This window comes from Physcomitrium patens, chromosome 1, assembly GCF_059467195.1.
Source record: "Physcomitrium patens ecotype Gransden chromosome 1, ASM5946719v1, whole genome shotgun sequence".
Lineage (NCBI taxonomy): Eukaryota > Viridiplantae > Streptophyta > Bryopsida > Funariales > Funariaceae > Physcomitrium > Physcomitrium patens.
In genome coordinates this window covers 14,686,963-14,705,668 of record NC_143410.1, presented here as the reverse complement: position 1 = coordinate 14,705,668, position 18,706 = coordinate 14,686,963, and the positions used below count along the sequence as shown (strand labels likewise).

General features: G+C 33.7%; 1 protein-coding gene across 1 annotated transcript; it reads right to left on the bottom strand.

The window, feature by feature from the left end:
* Positions 1-4,853: 4,853 nt before the first annotated feature.
* On the bottom strand, positions 4,854-12,594 carry LOC112290083 (beta-adaptin-like protein C). Its single transcript, XM_024536043.3, has 16 exons — positions 12,343-12,594; positions 10,924-11,121; positions 10,580-10,693; positions 9,969-10,219; positions 9,592-9,727; positions 9,172-9,351; positions 8,852-8,944; positions 8,424-8,635; positions 8,179-8,242; positions 7,809-7,988; positions 7,539-7,631; positions 6,832-7,229; positions 6,373-6,562; positions 5,835-6,038; positions 5,521-5,667; positions 4,854-5,318 (listed from the first exon to the last, which is right to left on the bottom strand). Exons 1-16 carry the CDS (start codon positions 12,427-12,429, stop codon positions 5,163-5,165), a joined length of 2,703 nt encoding a protein of 900 aa, XP_024391811.1. The 5' UTR covers positions 12,430-12,594; the 3' UTR covers positions 4,854-5,162.
* Between the last annotated feature and the right edge of the window lie 6,112 nt (positions 12,595-18,706).

Genomic DNA, 18,706 nt, shown 5'->3' with positions numbered 1-18,706 from the left:
ATTAAGTTTTGTAATAGAGTCAAGTGCATCCCTTGAAATTGTAATAATTATAAGTCTATTATTAAGACTTGTAGCAACTTCATGCACAGTACTAATAGTTATAATATTGGTAATCTATTATTCATTAGTCTTCCTTACATTATATCATTGACTTCAATTCTTTGAAAAGATACTTAAAACATAAATACTCTATAGCTCAATTGATTCATCTAACTCAAACAACCCCTAAATCATGAAATTGTACTCCCCTTCAAACTCTTTCTATCATTAAAGAATCTCATATGGTTAATCTTTAAGTCTCAAGCTTGAAAAGCAATTTATATGCTTCTTAGTGAAGAATAAAATGAACTTCTTAAAGAATCAGATTTAGACTTTACTTTTCTTAATTCAAATCCAAATTATGTACCTAATCTTAGCTAACAACAATTAAAACAAGTAGACATATAGAAGCAATATCAAAAATTGTTTCTCTCTTCTCACCTCTATCCCTTGTTCTCATCCAATAAATCTTGACTTAAACCTTATGCCTTACATAATTCAAAATTTAAATTAAAAAATTTAACTCTACTAATTCACAATAAATCTAAAATCAAGCTACATAGTAGTAGTTGTTTTTTTTCTTGCTAAGCACCAACCAAATGATAACCTTCCACTAATACATCAATTCTTGATATTTTAGGTCACAATCTTTTTTGGATTATTTTTGTCAATCTTCAATTGATTCTTTCAAGCTCAAGTCTTACCATTGCAATGTAGATCCTAATCTTACAAATTAAGGTCAAGAAGTAGATCACAACTTATTTGTAATCATCCCAATATCAATTTATACTTTGATGGGAGTAATTTGTAACCTATCTTTGTTTCTTTTGATGTATCAAGGAGAGTGCCCTTCTCCCCTCCTTTCATTTATTCTATTCATGTATCACATACTAACTTTCTTCACTAACCTTCAATATTCATAAAAAGTATTATGCTACTTGTGATTACTATTGGCACAATAATCACTCTCAATTTTGTAAAGTATGTAGATAAGAGCCTAAGTTTAATAATGATTTAATTCTTATTCATATTCTAAATTTATTTAACCATATATATGCCAAAATTTAAATTCTTTCTTTAAATATTTTAAATATATATATATATATATATATATATATATATATCTATATATTTTTTTAAATTATAAAACTTAGAAATTTTATTAGATATGTACAACCTCTACATAATGTCTTGTTTTTACAAGAATACAAACTGAGTGGTACAAATGCTAAAGAATTAGATTAAAAACTTTACAAAGAAGAAAATTTTTACATTCTTAAAGCTGCACCTAGATATATACAAAAAGAATATGGAGCTAACAAAGGCAAAATAAGTATACTTATTCATCCTTCTCTTAAGTACTAGATTTTTTTTAATAAGTTTCATCTTTGACAATAAGTTACTTTTGATAATTCTTGAAAACTTTCCTATTGATAATATTGGATTAATAAATATATATACGCTTTCAAAAAATATCAAAAAATATTAAAAAAGAAGTAATTTATGAAAAGCTAATTATCATTTTCTACCAAAAAATAATTTGTTGGATCATAGGTGGAAACTAGAACAAGGTTGAAATTATAGTCGACAAATCATTTTTTTGTAATAAGATATTATCATCTTTAGAACAAAATCTTAGAATAACCTCAAAAAGCACCTTGACTTATATGATTTTTTATAAAATCCAACTTTATTAAGTATTCTTGAAACAACAACAAAAAGAAGATTTGAGTACTAGAATATTTAGATAGATTTTATATTATTTCAAGATTCTTTTACATATTACATGTTTTCGAATATTTTTATAAAGAAAAAACAACTCTCTTTGATCATCTCTCAGTTCACTTCTCCATTTAAGTAATTTCTCCTTTACAACCTTCAACTAACTATTAACTAAATCTAAATTTTTGAAAGGAAGAAATAATAAGAACAATAATATAAGATATATGAAATACTAATGGAAATGCTTCTTTTATAACTAAATTCTAAAAAGACATATGTAATAAGAAGTTTTTTATAAAATGAGAGCTAAAGATTTTTTTAAAAAAAAAATAGCTTTAAAACTCTTAAGATATTTTATCTAATTGTACATATGCTTGACATTCAATTGTGTGGTTGGTTTGCGATAAAAATAAAATAATTAAAACTTCCTAATATAGGCATTAATATAGATTTCCGATTTTTGAACAGTTTCTATAAAATTATTAAAAGACGATTGTATTTGTTCTATGAAATATATATATATTTTTTATAAAATAAATCAATTAAATAAAACTGGTGCACATTCTGTTTATAAATACTATTAAATTCTCAAATTTAGAAAAGGAATTATAGATCAAACAGTTTATAATATAAATGATGTTAAATGAGTGGAAAAAAAATATGATTATTATATATTAAAATAAATCCAAGTATTTTCAGAAAAGAAAATAATAAACAGAAATAATATTAAAAGGACCATCAACAGAACCAATAGCACCTATAATATTAAAAGGAGTCAATAAATATTTTTCCTTTTTATCGTTACTAGAATGTGTGTTTATTTCTTTTACTTTTCTACTTTTTTATAAATGTTATTTTAAATTCGTTGTTAAAATTGATTTTATTGTGTATGGTAAACATTACATCAATGGAATATTCATGGTTAGTTAATAGAAATAACTGAAAATCTATTTGCTAGTTTGTATTGTTAAATTTGAGGCTTGATTGTAGTGGTTAGAAAATTTTACAAGTATTAAGAATGCCTCAAAAATATCCATGTGCAGAAATTTCTATCTTGACCCTTATTTTTCTCATGAATCCTTATATTCAAGATCTAAGTCAGATGATTGTAAATTAAAAATATATAAATAAATTAAATGGCTTCAGATGCATTGAAATGTGTGATTGCACAACTATGCTTTATACATGATGGATTGGACATGAGAAACTTGTAATCCTATACAATACATGAAGAGTAAATATGGTCATTTTTGCAGAATTAAATCCAATATATACATACAAATTCAATGATGCATAAAATTGTGTAAATTCACTGCCAATTACTGCTGCATGCATGTTTTCATTAACCTGCTCTTTATCCTTATTAGAGAGAAATTGAAGCAAAGGTTATTTCATTAACAAAAGCTATATCTATTTTAGGCTTTAAAAAGTCAAGATGTAACATAATGTTTTATAGTTTTTTTAAAGAATTTACAAATTCCAATTCAAATTGATTTTCTCAACAAATAAAGTTTGAAGGGAAAAAAATTCCACACATTGAAGCTTTCAGAAAAAGCTAAGTGGATACTAATGATGATGTGAAAAATGAATTGGCTTAATGCACATGATTTAATTAAGAAAAATACACATTAAGTAAAATTTGTAAATTCTCAAGTGAATATTTCGAACATTTTTTTTTTAACAACAAAGTAAAAAGAAAAGAAAAAGAAAAAAACAGCAACAACAACAACCCCACAGTAGAAGACCATAGTCAACAGAAATAGTTGTGTAACATGCAAAGGTGATAATGACAACCACCAACAAGATGCAGTGGATGCTGTTAAAAGGATTCGCGAAAAGATGAAACTAAAGCAAGTTCATGTAAATAATCATCCAAAAAATAATACTTATAATAATAAATAAATAAGTAAAACCATTGGTCTTGTTCAACAATGAAAGAAAACTCTTGTAAAATCAACAACAAGCCAGATTCATACATGCAGCAAGATGATCAAAACACATCTCATAAAAATATCATTGAAAAGAAAAGAAAAGAAAAGGAACAAATTCTATTCCAACGCTCCAAATATCGATGCGAAACAAACAAAAACCAAGGCCAAAACCAAATCAATCACACTAATGACATCCAATCTACACCAACCTGGTTACAGTTGTAAATACAACACCATCAACACACGAAGATCCAAAAAAGATAGTGTGGAAAAGGCTTCATGAGAGTGGAGTATCAACATGCATCCACACACACACATAGCAGCACCATGTCAAGTTCACAAAGAGGATCATGCAAGACCAGGACCTCCGAGTGGACAGACAAAGGATTGATTGAAGCACACCATCAGAAACGTGGATCGATGCCTGCCTGACAGAAGTGGGAAGAATTGTATACAATACGGCTGGTATGTGTGTATCTGAGTGAGTGTGTGAGTTTATCTCTTTGTGTCTGTCTGTATCTGTCTGTGTGTGTGGGAGTGTGTTTGTATGTAATTGATTGGCTGTGTGTTGGGGCATTGCAGAAATGGTTCGGAGAGCAGAGCAGAACAGGAACCAGTTCCCGAGCTGATGTCGCAGGGAGGGAGGGGGGGGGGGGGGGGGCACACTGCGACAGTCAGTTCCAGACCCAGACTTTTCCTCCAACACCCACCCAGTGCATGATAATGTAAGTAATTGATATTGCGAGATGAGTTCGAGGAGATGGCAGTAGTAATGGGGAAGAGGTGTCTCACATGAGCGAGCATATTGCAGGTGGGACAGTCGTGGCCGCTGATGATTCTGCCCCTTTCTGGAGCTCGGTGTAGCCAACTTAAATCTTAGTGGTTGGTTACAAAATCAAGAACGCTTGATTTCCCAACAATTTTTTTGAGTTGGCATTAAATTCTTAATTTCTTGCCCAATGGTGCCATGGAGTTGAGGCAAAATGTGAATTAAGTAATGTGAAACCATAAAGTGTCAAAATCGATTAGTATTATCATGTCAAGTTGATTGAAAATACACCACCCTAGAGGTTGGAAATGGGGGGTGGTAAAAAATGGGTGCAATTTATGTGGCGCTGGTTCTGACACAGGGAACTTGAAAATCCGATGCAGGACTGGATATACATATGAATATGTTGTGAATATAAATCCTCGTCCATGACTTGGAAGACACACTTGGATACAGAGGAGAAATTAGAAGTAAAGCTCCTAGCACAATTTGCTCTCCCTCGACAAAAATGCACTGCTCAAATGTTGGAAATTATTGATCTAGTAAAACATCCCAATAGCGGCGGTACCAACAATCAATTTTGAGTACGCTAACCTGAACTGAAGCATCAAAATCTTAAAAGCGAACAAAAACTGGACTATAATTCCTATAAACGAACCAGTTGTAGTATACACTAAAGAGATCACCTTACATTTCACATCCTACTTCAATAGGGACTCAATGGCTTCAAAGAACAATGAAGCCATTTCAAGAATTGGTGTCTTCACTGCACACTTGACACTTGGGACGCCTGTTTTGAAGGTGAGTTCTACAAGGAATGGAATGCTTGGTGGCACTCTGCCAGAGAGATATAGAACCTGCATAGATATAGAGAGGTGACTCAATTAAGACGTGACAGAATTCAAGCTGTTCAAGGTCAGAGTTTAAGTTCAATATCAATGATGCGTCATACATGCATTACGCTTAGATATTGAACAGTAGTAGCAAAGTTGAACTTCAGTAGAAAACGTGATGTTTGAAAAAGAGAAAATCCCGGACAGAAAATCGAAGTACTCCTACCTCTTCGTTGGTGTCCTTGAGAACCCGTCGAGCGATATAGAAAAGGTTGGTTGTGGCAAGTTTCTCCAGAGTGGCATCAACATTTGAGATCAATGCGTTGGGTAGATCCTTAGCGACCTCGTGGGAATCAGGCAGTGATTTCCATGTCTGCAATACACCACCGAATTAAGCATACAGATCTCATGTCCGAAGGAGAAACAATCTGATCCATCCAGGAAAATAATACGATCTATCAAGGCAGGAGTTAAATTAGTGTCCTACTGCAAATCAATATATTCCAAATGAATTCTGAGAGATAATAGCAAAAGGATTACCTCCAAAAATGTTGCCCTTTCCATCTTCCCTTCTTCAACAAAAAGTGATTGCAATGGAATTTTGTCGGAGAAGTACCAAACAGGCTGTTGGTTATTCTTGACAGCTACTTGAAGCACAGAGTTAGGCGAACCCTCTGATACGTTTTGAAAAAGGACTATTGGCAGCAGGGTGCTCGCTGAGCCTGATGGTTGAATAACAGGAACCTAGGAAACATGATGCAATTTGAAACAACTAAGATCCTAGCACTGGGACAGAAAATAGATCGAAAAACAGGAGTCAATAGTTTTGCTGGCACAGAAAGAATGTAACACATTGCATAAATCTGTGTCGTCAAAGAAAAGAAAGTCCACCACGGTAGATCGAGCTAAACACTGCAGAGGGAACTTTCTGTACACCAAGATTATTGACAAAATTATTCAGGAAGAAAGCGAGATCGATACATGAGTAACAAGATATGCCCTAATGAAAGTTATCTAGTTTAAAAGAACTACGAATTGTCTGAGTTACACAAATTTTAAAATCAATGAAAGATGTAACCTGAAGAGGTCCTCCAGCAGCAAGACCGAAGGTGTTCTTGTTAAATTGAATCATAAAATTATCCAGAGGAGTTTGCGTATGATTTTCAAATTTGAGATTGTAGAACACTTTCCCTTCCCGTCTGATCAGTTTTCCCGAGATTTGCAAGCCCTGGCCAGATGCTGCTGAGAGTAGTACAGGTAGAGGAGGCCTACAAAAAAAAGTAATTAAGAATTGATACTTTGGAAAATCTGTTGAGGTATATAGACCCAGGCATACAATGTGCAGGCGAACTCGGACACGTTTTACAGAGATACTTTGACGTATCTTCATATAGAACAAAGACACATGAAGAACAAAATACCTGAGGTTAGTTCCTTTTAAGAAGCAACTCACCATGAATCAACAACAGTGAACAAGTAGACACCAATGAGAGCTTTCAGAACAATATAAAGGAGGTCCAATTTGTAAGACACTTACTCGGCCGAAACTCCTGAAGTTGCAGGTCCAACTGGTACAAGGGCACCATCAAATCCCATCAGGTCACCTAACAAATCAGGTACAGGAGGTGGGGCAGTAACTGGCCCCTTTCCAACAGCAGGTGCATCTGCAGCAATAGAGGGTGGAGTTGGTGGGGCCATCTCAGAAACTGGAGCTGATGAATTTCCAGACCCAGAATCCTCGCCCTCAGCGTACTCATCATCTCCCTCTCTTGGAGCAACAGCTCGTACGCGAGTCACAAATGCATCAGCGCGTTTGTGATAGACGGATGCAAGTGTGGCAATATTAACCAGCAGATCATCCAGAAGAGATGGGTCTAAGTTGTTGGAGTCATCACTGATTGTGGGCTTCTCCGCTAAAACAACATCCTTTGCAGCCTGCAAGAAAATTCAACACTTTTTATTCTCTCATAAATTTGGGATAGCTGCCTTTAGATGATATTTCGAAGGCCAACGTTTGCATGCTCTGAACTATTTTCACAATTTCTACAACCTCCCTTGCCAACACAGTAACATATAAACCGAACTTTCCCCATCGTGGCAGGAACTTACGTCACAAATGTGATAAATTAGTATGCTAGTCCAAGTGAATCAGAACACTTCCATGTAAATCCAGACTAACTTTACCATTCTTCAAATCTTTAAGTCTTCCACGAGCAAATATAATAAAACTGAAAGACAACATACCTCAGGGTCTGTGGAAAGAAGACGCCAATACACATATGCACGATCACGCAAGTCTGGATTATCAGTTTCTTGCGTAGCATTGTTAAGCACAACCTGGCCAGACCAACACAGCTCAGTATATCTTTCAGGTTTCCTGATGCACGCTAATTAACCCGTAACGGAACTACCAACCCTAAAAGAAGGCAGCAAATCCAAACTGGGGAACCAAGCTCGATAGCATTAGCAGAAATCCTGAACAATGCGCTGCTGACCAAGAAAAACAATCGACACCTGAATCATCTGTTGAGGTCCCTCGGTAGGTTTCTTTAGAAATAATTTCACAGCGGCAGTAAGAAGCTGCAATTGCACTTGCGCAGGCTCTTCAGGAAAAGTTTCTAAGAAACTTTCAAGTAATTCATCTGCATTATCGATTCGCTCGGCATATTCACCTATGATCCATATCATCGATGCCTGCAAGAGAAACCAGAAATCAACGTCCTTGCAACAGAACACCTTGAATGCATACAAAAGGAGTTCATGAAAGACCAAGATACCAGCACAAGTAGATTACCCAAAGGATCTAACAACATAGGATAGTTGAAAGTGAAATTTAAATTCAGAATAAGACGAAGACACAGAAGTTGTAGATATAAAACGGTACCTTTGCTTCAGGCTCGTCGAGGGTGTCCAAACTTTCACAAAGCGTAGCAATGATCGACTCGTACCTGTGGAACAACACTAGTAACTACTCCAGTTCCAACTCAAGGTGGCAGCACACCCTTGTAAAACCAAAAACTGAACTTAAATGAATCATACTTGTAAAAAGCAGTCCAAACAATTTAATGGTTTTCAACCAAATTCTGCTCACAAGAAATTCTAGAAGTATCCAACTGCGCTCATTCTTACATGTTGGGATATCTCCGGAAAATGTCCTTGATCACAATAATTGCTTCTTGAACAACGTAGTTAACCTTGATCTTAATGAGATCCAAGAGAACATTGATGCACCGTTCAGCTGCTCGCTCCAACTTTATAGCACATCTACCTATGGCTCGTACTGCTTTCCTCACAAAATCAACATCGACCTCTGTAGCATACTCCTTGAACTCCAAAAGAACCTGGACAAGATATTATGCTTGTTAGTCTACAAAATACCAAAGATGCTACATGTTTTGCCAATCCCAACGAGACAGCGTATCTTTGTATTCATTTCATGTTTGAATGCCTTCTGCGACATAAGAAATTTTATTACTAACACTGAAAGGTCACCACAAGGCCAGATTAAGAATATGAAGGATTTTATTTTTTTGAGTACAAGAGATAGATGACAAAACCTGATCGATATTACGATCTGAGGCAAGTTTGATCATGATCTCCAGCTTCTCCATCTTCACGTAAATAGGATCATTATACTTGCAAAAAAACACCTGTGAATATGAGACATACCAAGATTAGATTTAAGATCTTAAGCTGAAGTATCTCTCTCTCTCTCTCTCTCTCTCTCTCTCTCTCTCACACACACACACAGTCCATAACTAGACCTGCTTTTGAGCAACTTTTAATCTGGTTAACATTCTAGGTGAAGCAATCACACCATACATCTAGGGACCCAATCCTAGGTGAATGAGGCACAGAAAAAGAGCTGACAGTAGACCTTGATCTCATGTGCAAGAATGCCTGGCCGTCGTTGCACAATAAGGTTAATATTACGCAGAGCCACATACTGGATCTCAGGCTCTGCTGATAGAAGTGTAACCAAAGGTGGTGCCATCTTTTTACACAGATTTCGCACAATATCCGTGCTAGTAATAAGTTCCATTTGCAGCAAGATTATCTATACACAAAAAGTTGATTCAGTAAAGGATTTGAATAGAAACAACATCCCTTGAAAAAACTTCACTTGCTCCTAAACACCAACTGAAAGCAGAGCCCACGTAAAAGCCAAATTGCCGAAAAATTGATTGAGCACTAGCAAATAGCTGAACAGAAGTCGGGCACAAATAAATATTCAGCCTGCCGAGAAGATGATGTGGAGGATAACAGGGATCACCACAACCACAGAAAGTCGCGATACCTTGACAGCAGACATTACTACAGCACAATTTGCATGTTGCAAGCGAGGAGTAATGCGTTCTACAATATTTTCCGCGTCTCGGACATCCTTCGCTTTATATTTAGATAAAGCATCTAAGATAAAAACTTGACCCCACCTGCAATCACAGAAACCAAATACTTTCAGCTAAATGTATCTGATGATTTTTGTTCCCAAACATTAAAAATTCAAAAAAAGTCGGCATCGTCAGCATCTAAACAGTACCAAGTGTACAAAATAGACATTAATAATCCCTCATCCTGCCATGTGCTGTGATCATTTAGGTACGTAATATCTACAACAAAGAGATCAAAGACAGCGTACTCCATCACAGAAGATTCAGTCAAGAAAACGCTTACTCGGTACATTCATTAAGAGCCGCCAAAAGCTTGAAAAGCGTGTGATTTGTGATCTCAAATACGCTCTTGCTACTACCTTCTTGAATTTCGGCAAGTGCTGCAACAGCATTAGCAACAACCATTGGATTGCTATCGGAAATCATATCCTTTAGTGCCTCAAGAAATCCTCTGTCTTCTACTAGCTCTGCATTGATATCATGCAACTTGGCAACACAAATGGCTGCCGTTTTGCGAACATAGGGATCGTCATCCTGTGCAATCACCCGAAATCCATTTATTAGTATTGACGTAAGAATACGAAAATAAAAATTCAAAGTCCTGACTCCAAGGAACGCAAATGAAGGATATAACAGAAACATAGAGATGAAATGGGAAAGCATCGCTGATCAAAAGCTCTTGAGGCTAATGCAACTGGGTGCAGTACACCTCTCAAATTACATTGAATTAGATCCCATAATGTCTAATCTACAAGCAGGATACAAAAATATATTTTCGGCTGCATCCCCAGCACGCTTTCACTCCTACATGAAATTATGGGTTATTGATATTACCATAAGAGAACACACTTGCTCCAGGAAAATAGACCATCATCTAAACACCCAAGAACTAACCTTCAAACATCTTTGTAGAGGGTCGCACAGATACTCCGTAATCTTGTCAACCCTGATACAACCCATTGTCCTGACAGCTAGTGCTCGTATTAGAGGATTCGGATCTTGGGAATCCTGTGGAAAAAAGTACATATCATCATCATCATCATCATCATCATCACCACCACCACTACGACCACAAAAGAAAAACAACCCAAGCAATCTAAGTGCTCTCCGCGCAACGCTCAAAATAATTTGGGTGTGTTGTCTTCCATTGCATGCATTCCAGAAATCATTGAGTCAAAGGATATACCAATCGGAGGACAATTTATATTCGAAACTTGTGAATTCAAGTAATTACAAACCTTAACAAACGTGTTGACGGCAAGAATTGCCAGGTCAGGATGGCTCTTTGCATAGTTGATGAGGTATAAATACACCAGCTTCTTCAACTCCAAATTCTCTGTTTGCATGCAGTTAACTACGTCTGTGAACAACATAGATACGTCCTTGCCAACGGTCATCGCAGCAATGACCTTCTTCACGGCATCTTTCTTCTTGTCCTGCAAGATACACGTCAAACGCATTTTAGGTTGTGCCAAGTATTCAGGTTTGTGGGATGTAGTCAGTTTCAAAGAACCGCATGTACAGTGCGAGCAAAGATAAAGAAAACCTCACTAGACACAAAATTGTTTTACACAACAAAAGAGCACGTGTCGAAAGGAGTGCAGATGGATAACATTGCTTTAAGCTCTGCTGTTCACGAACAAGCACACCAAACCGCACCACTCAAAAAGCATTTACTCACGAATAAGAGGACCAATAAAAAGAGGAGAGGACTGTATAGGGTAAGTCACGAAACGGAGTAAAAAGAATGGGCTCAAATATAGACCGTGAAACTGAAGGAGAAAATGTAGCACAACAGGCAACGTTATTGTTACTCATTTCAGGACCGCACAGCACACTTAGGAGTCATTCTTTAGCAGGCAATCTCATATAATATGCTGAATTCGTAAGGTCAGTTTTAGGAAAATGTACGCGCCTCACAGCGAAAACGAATCCAGGAGATACGAAGGAAAAATTGCGCAAACAACAAGAGTCCCTTGCACAAAGTGATCATAAGCTTTCACAATCTGCTCCACACCCAAGTAAAATCAACACAGAGCAGTCCTCGAAAGTTTTGCTATGGTACATTTTCCAATGCTGAAGCGAGGAAAAGAAAGGGATAGTAATAATCAAAGTAAAAATTCCTAGGGAGGGTACACAGAAAAAGTCTTCCGACATTGCAAATTCCGAACACATTTCAAGCAGATGTTCGCCCATCAGAAGATCCTCGGGATAGGATTGACTGAAGAAGAAGTACAATGCGGACAAACTCAGAATAACCGCTGTCCGAGTCATCTACCACATAGGAACCTAAGATACATTGGTTCTCTCTCACCATTTCGGAGCGATCAACAAACCGGGCTCCGATCGAGGGTTCTTCAAACTCCAAAACCACAAAGATGTGCACAGAGAGGGCTTTGACTTGGCCCACACCGAACAACTACAGATCCCAACACATCGATGTTGCAACATATCCCCTTACCTTGCTCAACGTCGAACCCCAACATACTCACGAACAATGTCGTCGCGGTTTTAATCGTACAAAACCAAGCAAACACAGAGCGCTGGAAAAAAAAAAAAAAAAAAAAAAAAAAAAAACCTCCACCATCTAACCTATCACGAACCGCAACATCGAAATGTTCTCAAAAAACTGAAGACGAAAACATGGAGACATTCACCTTGTACTGCGAATTGAGCTCTTCCTTGAGCTCATGGATCTCGCCTTTCTTAGTGGTGGTGAAGTACTTAGCGTCATGGCCGCTCATGGTGTCCCGCTTCTTTCAGAATCATCCACCACTGCAATCGACCGCGGCGAGAGGCTGTTTCAGTGGCAATGGAGTGAAGGGGTCGGTGCAATAAAATCGACGCACACACACATACACAAACACACTTGCACGCAAGCACGCACGCATGCATTCCCCTTCCTCACCCAGCGTCGTTGTGAGCTCCCTGAGTGCCTCACCACTCTCCGCTTGCGCCGCATTCATCCAACCCATGGGATATTATTCATCCGTTGTGGATGAATGAAATGAGCTCTCCAGCGGTGATTGAAATCTCATTCATCCGATTGAAGTCCCCGTCCCCCAGTTAGCACTCTCTTTCTCGTGGCCTGTTCCAACGTCCAAATAATAATAAGAATAATAATTATAAGTTGAGGTAAAAATTCAAACTAATTTATAGAATCTAACTAATGTATAAAATTCAAACTAACTTATTTGAGAAAAGAGAAAGCCATAAAACAAATTTTTCATTGCTATTGAAATTATTTAAGTAATTGAGCACCAAATGTTGGTAATTGGTTTTTTTACACATGTATTTTGGTTCAACAATTGATTTTTTTCTCCTCTACTATTTTATGTAATTATACTTGAAACATAATTTCTCTTTAAGAAAAAAAAGAAAAAAAAAAAGAAGGTATGCATAGAACATTTATGTGTGGCATTGGAAAATGAAATTTGTAACCAAAATCAACAATGTTTCATCATCATTTTTTATTCAAAATATACCAATTGTAACATTTAGTGATAATATTAGCAATAAGGTAAATATTTAATTTTAAATAGTAGGCTAATTACATAAATTGTTCTTTTTGTTATATGCAACAATTTTATTTTATATATTAATATCTTACAAAAAAAAATGAATGACACAAGTCTTATTAATGTTTTCTATGAATAAATATTTAAACTAATATGGAAGAAAACATAGAGTTGATTTGAGCTTGATTATATTAGTATTGATCATATTATTATTAATTAAATAATATATCTTTGATCAAGTATAAATTTTATTATTTTTAAAATATTTATTTAAAAAAAAACTTAGTATTTTTAAGGTATTATGAGATATAATTAAATATATATATATATATATATATATATTAGTTTATTTTTAAAAAAATTTGGTCTTATCACGAAGGTAAATTTTATTCTTCAATCCAAATTACAAGATGGCTTGAATTGAGAGTTACTTGTAATTTGCAATACGAAGTAAGAGAAATAAATGATAATAAAAAAATATGAAAAAATACAAAATAAATGAAAGAAATATATTCAAGTAATTATACATTCCAAAATTTGATAACAAACTATTCACTACCTTCTCATTTAATAAAAAATAAAATATATATATATTTAGATGGATAATTGCATTATTTTTTTAATAACAATAAAATTATATAGATCCAATTTATTATAAATTAGCTATAAAATTTTAATTATAAAAAATAAATATTTAAAAAATTAAGTGAAAATATTTTACTTTAAAGTTAACTTGCTAATAAATCATAGATTTGAATCTCACTAAGGTTCACATGTAGTACAATAAAAGTACCATAGAAAAGCCTTGAAGCTTTAATCTTATCATGCTACTTGTATTTAAAGTGCTACAATCCATATACAACTTATACACCTCTCTTTTAATAAAGACTATTATCAAGAATATGAATCTCAAAGGACTAAAAGATCAATACACTCTTGTATCATTCAAAAAGACTAAAAAATTATCCAAAAATTAATATAATATTAAACTAGAATTACCAAAGGTAAAGATGACTAGAAAGTCTTAAAACAAGACTAAAAATGAATTGATAAGAGTGAAAAAGGCTTCAATCTTGCCTCTATATATGCTATCTAACTATGAGCTATATGATAACATTTTATATGACCTTTGAAACATGTCCAACTTGTAAGACACATGTTTTAATGTACAAGGTAAGTTTTCTATATATGCCCCAAATAGTTAGCTTATATAACAAGCTACTAATATATGCAATATGTGGTAAATTTTTTGGCCAAGTTTCTAATGTATCAATCAACTATAAATACATGTTAAATCAAAGTTGTATCAATGAAGCTTATAAGAAGCTTTTCTATAAAAAATTATTAATTTATTTATTATAATATATTTCTATTAATTTATATTATCTAGATAATTTTAAAAAAATATATGTGTCTATGACATTACCTCTCTTTCTAGGGTCAAGTTCTATGAGGAGTAGTGATCATATGTTGATGAAGTCCAAAATGAAATAAATTGCATTTGTCACATACTTTGATTTTTGTTTTCTTTAAGGATAGTTGATAGGTCCTCTTAGTCATTGATAATGTCTCATTCCATAGAAGGAAGACCACCATGTTAATTGATCATTGTTGAAGCCTTTCTAACTTTGTTCAATAAAACATTTATAATACCATCAGGAATTATTTTTACTTTTAGTAAAATCACCAAACATTGGGAGTTTCTTCTAAGGTCGTGTTACCAAACATATTGTATCTTGCCATCTATTCAAAAAAAAAAAAAAAAAAAAAAAAAAAAAATGTTGTTCTTGAAGATCTTCATTTGTCTTATGTCATCTTGAAGGTTGTGACAAATACAATGTCTCATTTGGTAAGTCAATAAACAATAGTTCTTTTATGATGTCATACAACTATATAGTAAAACTATAATAAAAAATAAATTTCTAATTAAAATCTAATTATCTTGATTCAATAATAATTCAAGGTATCTAAACATGGCTTTTATGAAAACTTCTTAGGTTATTTTCTTATCTTAATAGTTACTAGGTTGAAGATTAATTAGTAATTTTATCTTCTAGCTGTAGAGATTCTTTTACTATCTTAGAAAGACCATAAATTAATAAAATGAGATTAAAAGAGGTAAATAATTAGTATAGTTGATACTAGGATTAAGTTGAGGATAGGGTTGGGCTAAAAAATCCTTAGGATAGGTTAAATTGATACCCAGGGATTGACCATTTCTGAGATAGGATCGAAATCACACCTTTGGCCACTAAAATGATTGCCTAGGATAAAATAGGGATTTATTTGAAGATCAAAGATTAGATTTGAGAGCTAGATTAGAGCTTATTTTAGAGACGTAAGGTTGGTGTTGATAGAATTTAGAAAGTGTTAGCAATCATTGTTGGTGGCCGAATGACATTAGTGCAATTTTTAGAGGTTTTTTTACAATTTGTTTGTTGGATTGGACTAAAAATTCTTGAGCGTATAGAAGACTTATTTTGACAATTACATGCAAAATTTCACATCAATTAGATGGTCAAATTAGAATTTATAGCTTGTCAAAGCTCACTAATTAGGATTAGTGCTCACAAGAAAAATCTAAATTGCTTAAATATGAAAGTAATAAGGTAATTGAGGTTTATGTGTGATTGTGGCTATTAAGAAGAGTATTTTTTAGAACTTTTTAAATCAAAATTTGGATTATATTCTTCTCATATAGATGAAACCTATTAGGGTGACTTGGATGTTTGTGAAACTCAATCTCACCTTCCACAGCTAAGTGTCCAGTGCATTCTCAAGTAAGACAATATGTAATACAACATAAGTGATGAACTCGACATGAAAGTTTGGGGTGGAAGGTATTAGATCATATTTTTGGTTATTCGAAATTGATGGTGCAAGAAGGCAAGAAGGTTGAATTTGATGTCTTTGATGGAGTTTTAGATGGAGCTATAAGTGGATCTTCAAGTGGAGTTTCAAGTGGATTTTCTATTGGTGAATAAAGTATGTACTTTGATCCAAACACTGCAAAAATATTTCAAGCATTTACATTATTTATGGAACAAAAATAAAGCAATGATAAAAAAAAAAAAGGCTTTGGCAACTAAAACATTGCAAGCGGTCGTTAATAAGATTGACTAATTTGATGGAAGGGATATTTCTAAATATTTAAGATGTTATGTGTAAAAAATGGAATTGAATTCCATTTCTGAAAAGAGAATGATTCAATTATTTAAGCTTGCTATGGTATCGAAGATAAGGGAGCATATAAGGTCTATTGTGGAGCAATTTAAAAGTTTATGGGAGGTGTTTTTATATACATTGAAGGATGAGTATTTTTTGAAAGATACTGATTGAGTTACCAAGAAATCATTCTTGGAATGGATTAAACGACCTAACAAAAATTTACAAGCTACAAAATTATTAAGAGAATTTAAAAGATAATTTTTTTGATTATCAAAAATGAAAAAGTTAATATTAGAATCAAATAAGATTGAATTGTTTCTTCAAGCTATTGATGGAAAATTATAAGAGAAATTAGAGGTTCTTTTTCAAGAAAAGGAAAAGGATGAAGGATTGATAACAAAGTGGAGGACTATAGAAGATGCTATTAGATTATTTGCCAAAAGAAAAAAGAAAAAGTATAGAATTAGTATTCAAAGAGTGGTACAAATACCAAAGACCTCAATGCCTACTATACAATTGATTGTGCCTATTATCCAACGTCTATTAGCTACATCAAAGAAAGAAGATATGGAACTTGAAAAGATTGTACAATGGATGTGAGATCTTCAAATCAAACTTGCAAGGCTTGAGGAGAAGACTTCTACAACAAATTCAAAGGCTACTTTTAAACAAGGATATGTGCAAAGATGTATTTGGTGTGATGATAATTTTCATTCTTAAAAAGATTGTGGTGAATTTGATGAGATGGTACAGCAAGGCATTGTTTATTAGAAAGATGGAAAGGTTGCATTGAAGGATTTTGGTGATCTTTTCTAAACCAACTTTGGTAAAAGAAGTATGAAAATTTTGGTTAAAGATTATTTGACAATACATAGAATTGCAGCGATAGAAGCTGCAAGTTATAGAACTAAGATGGATAATGATGGCAAACAATATTTTCTTGGAAATATTCAACTAAGTGGACTTTGATATTTTGTCATTTGTATAATGAAAAAAGAGAAGATGCCAAAGGAAGCTTTATTGAAAATTACTACAATAATTTGTAGTACTATGGATTGGAAGGATCTTGTAGAAGCTTTGTCAATACATGCATATATTGCTAAAAGCCAACATGAAGCTTTAATAGAAGAAAAGAAGAGAGAAAATTTTGATGATACAAGAAAAGAAAATTCTTCTAAGATACAAACTTGAGGAAATAAGGCTCGTGCAACATCTTCTTAAGAATTGCCCACAAAGGATACTTCAACAATATCTGAATTAAAAACAAAGGAGATAAAAGATAAAGGTAAATTGACAACTTATAAACTACTCTTTGATATTAAAGCGGCAATAGATTTAAAAGGAGTACTTGAGAAATGTGTGTTCAATGCTAAGGTTGAGTTTACATTGAAAGAGGTTTTAAGAATTGCTAAAAAAGAATTCCATGATGTCATTATTGACAATATTAAACAAAAGAGGCAATTAATGGGATGTGAGTGTAAATTTCACTCCTCAGCTCCAATTACAAGATGACCTCAATTAAGAATTGCTTGTAATTAGTGGTGTAAAGTGAAGTAAGCAATTGGCAAAAAACCAAGGAGGAACAACCTCAATACAAGTAAAAGAAATGAAATCAAGTAATCACAACATCCAAAACAAAGTCACAGGCCGTTCACTGGATTTTTATCCAATAAAAAGTAAAAGTAAAAATTTAAAAATATATTTTTAGATAGATAATTTATTTTGTCTTTCCAATGACATAAAAATCATGTAATTCCAAGTTACTATGAGTAAGTTATGATAGATTAAAGATAAAATATAAATAATAAAAAAATTAAGTGAATAATTTTTACCTCAAGGGTAACTTGCTTAAGAAATTAGGAGTTCGAGCCTCACGAAGGCTCACAAGTAGTGCATATTCCCCCTCTCAAGAGGCCTTGAGGCCTTAGTCTTATCTTCCTACCTATACCCAAGGTGCTACAACCCATATGTGAATTGTGCACCTCTCTTCCTACAAGGACTACACTAGCTGCTGGTCCTCCTATTTTCTACTAGTAAAACTACTTTATTTTCATTTTTGACTTCACCATGGTGTTTAAAACCACCCAATTAGCCTAGAAACCTTACATGGTTTCCAAATTTTGCTTCATTTCTTCATAATGGCTCTCAAGGTAACAAAACTCAATTTTACCGAAGTCTTGAAATTTTCTCTATAAATTCATAAGAAATTCTAAATAAATTCTAAAAAATAATATAATGTTTCTATAATACTAATATCCATGTGAGTCTGTATATTTCTATCTTGGTGATTTTTTATAGTAATAAAATCAATTTAAATCCACTAAAAATCCTATTT

Bases quoted from the DNA above. Each gene is read 5' to 3' on its own strand.
- LOC112290083 (XM_024536043.3), bottom strand. From the start codon at position 12,429: ATGAGCGGCCATGACGCTAAGTACTTCACCACCACTAAGAAAGGCGAG. The intron at 11,122-12,342 runs GTGAATGTCTCC...TGTATCTTGCAG, and splicing joins AGCTCAATTCGCAGTACAAG to GACAAGAAGAAAGATGCCGT. The intron at 10,694-10,923 runs GTTTGTAATTAC...TTTTTTCCACAG, and splicing joins CCGTCAACACGTTTGTTAAG to GATTCCCAAGATCCGAATCC.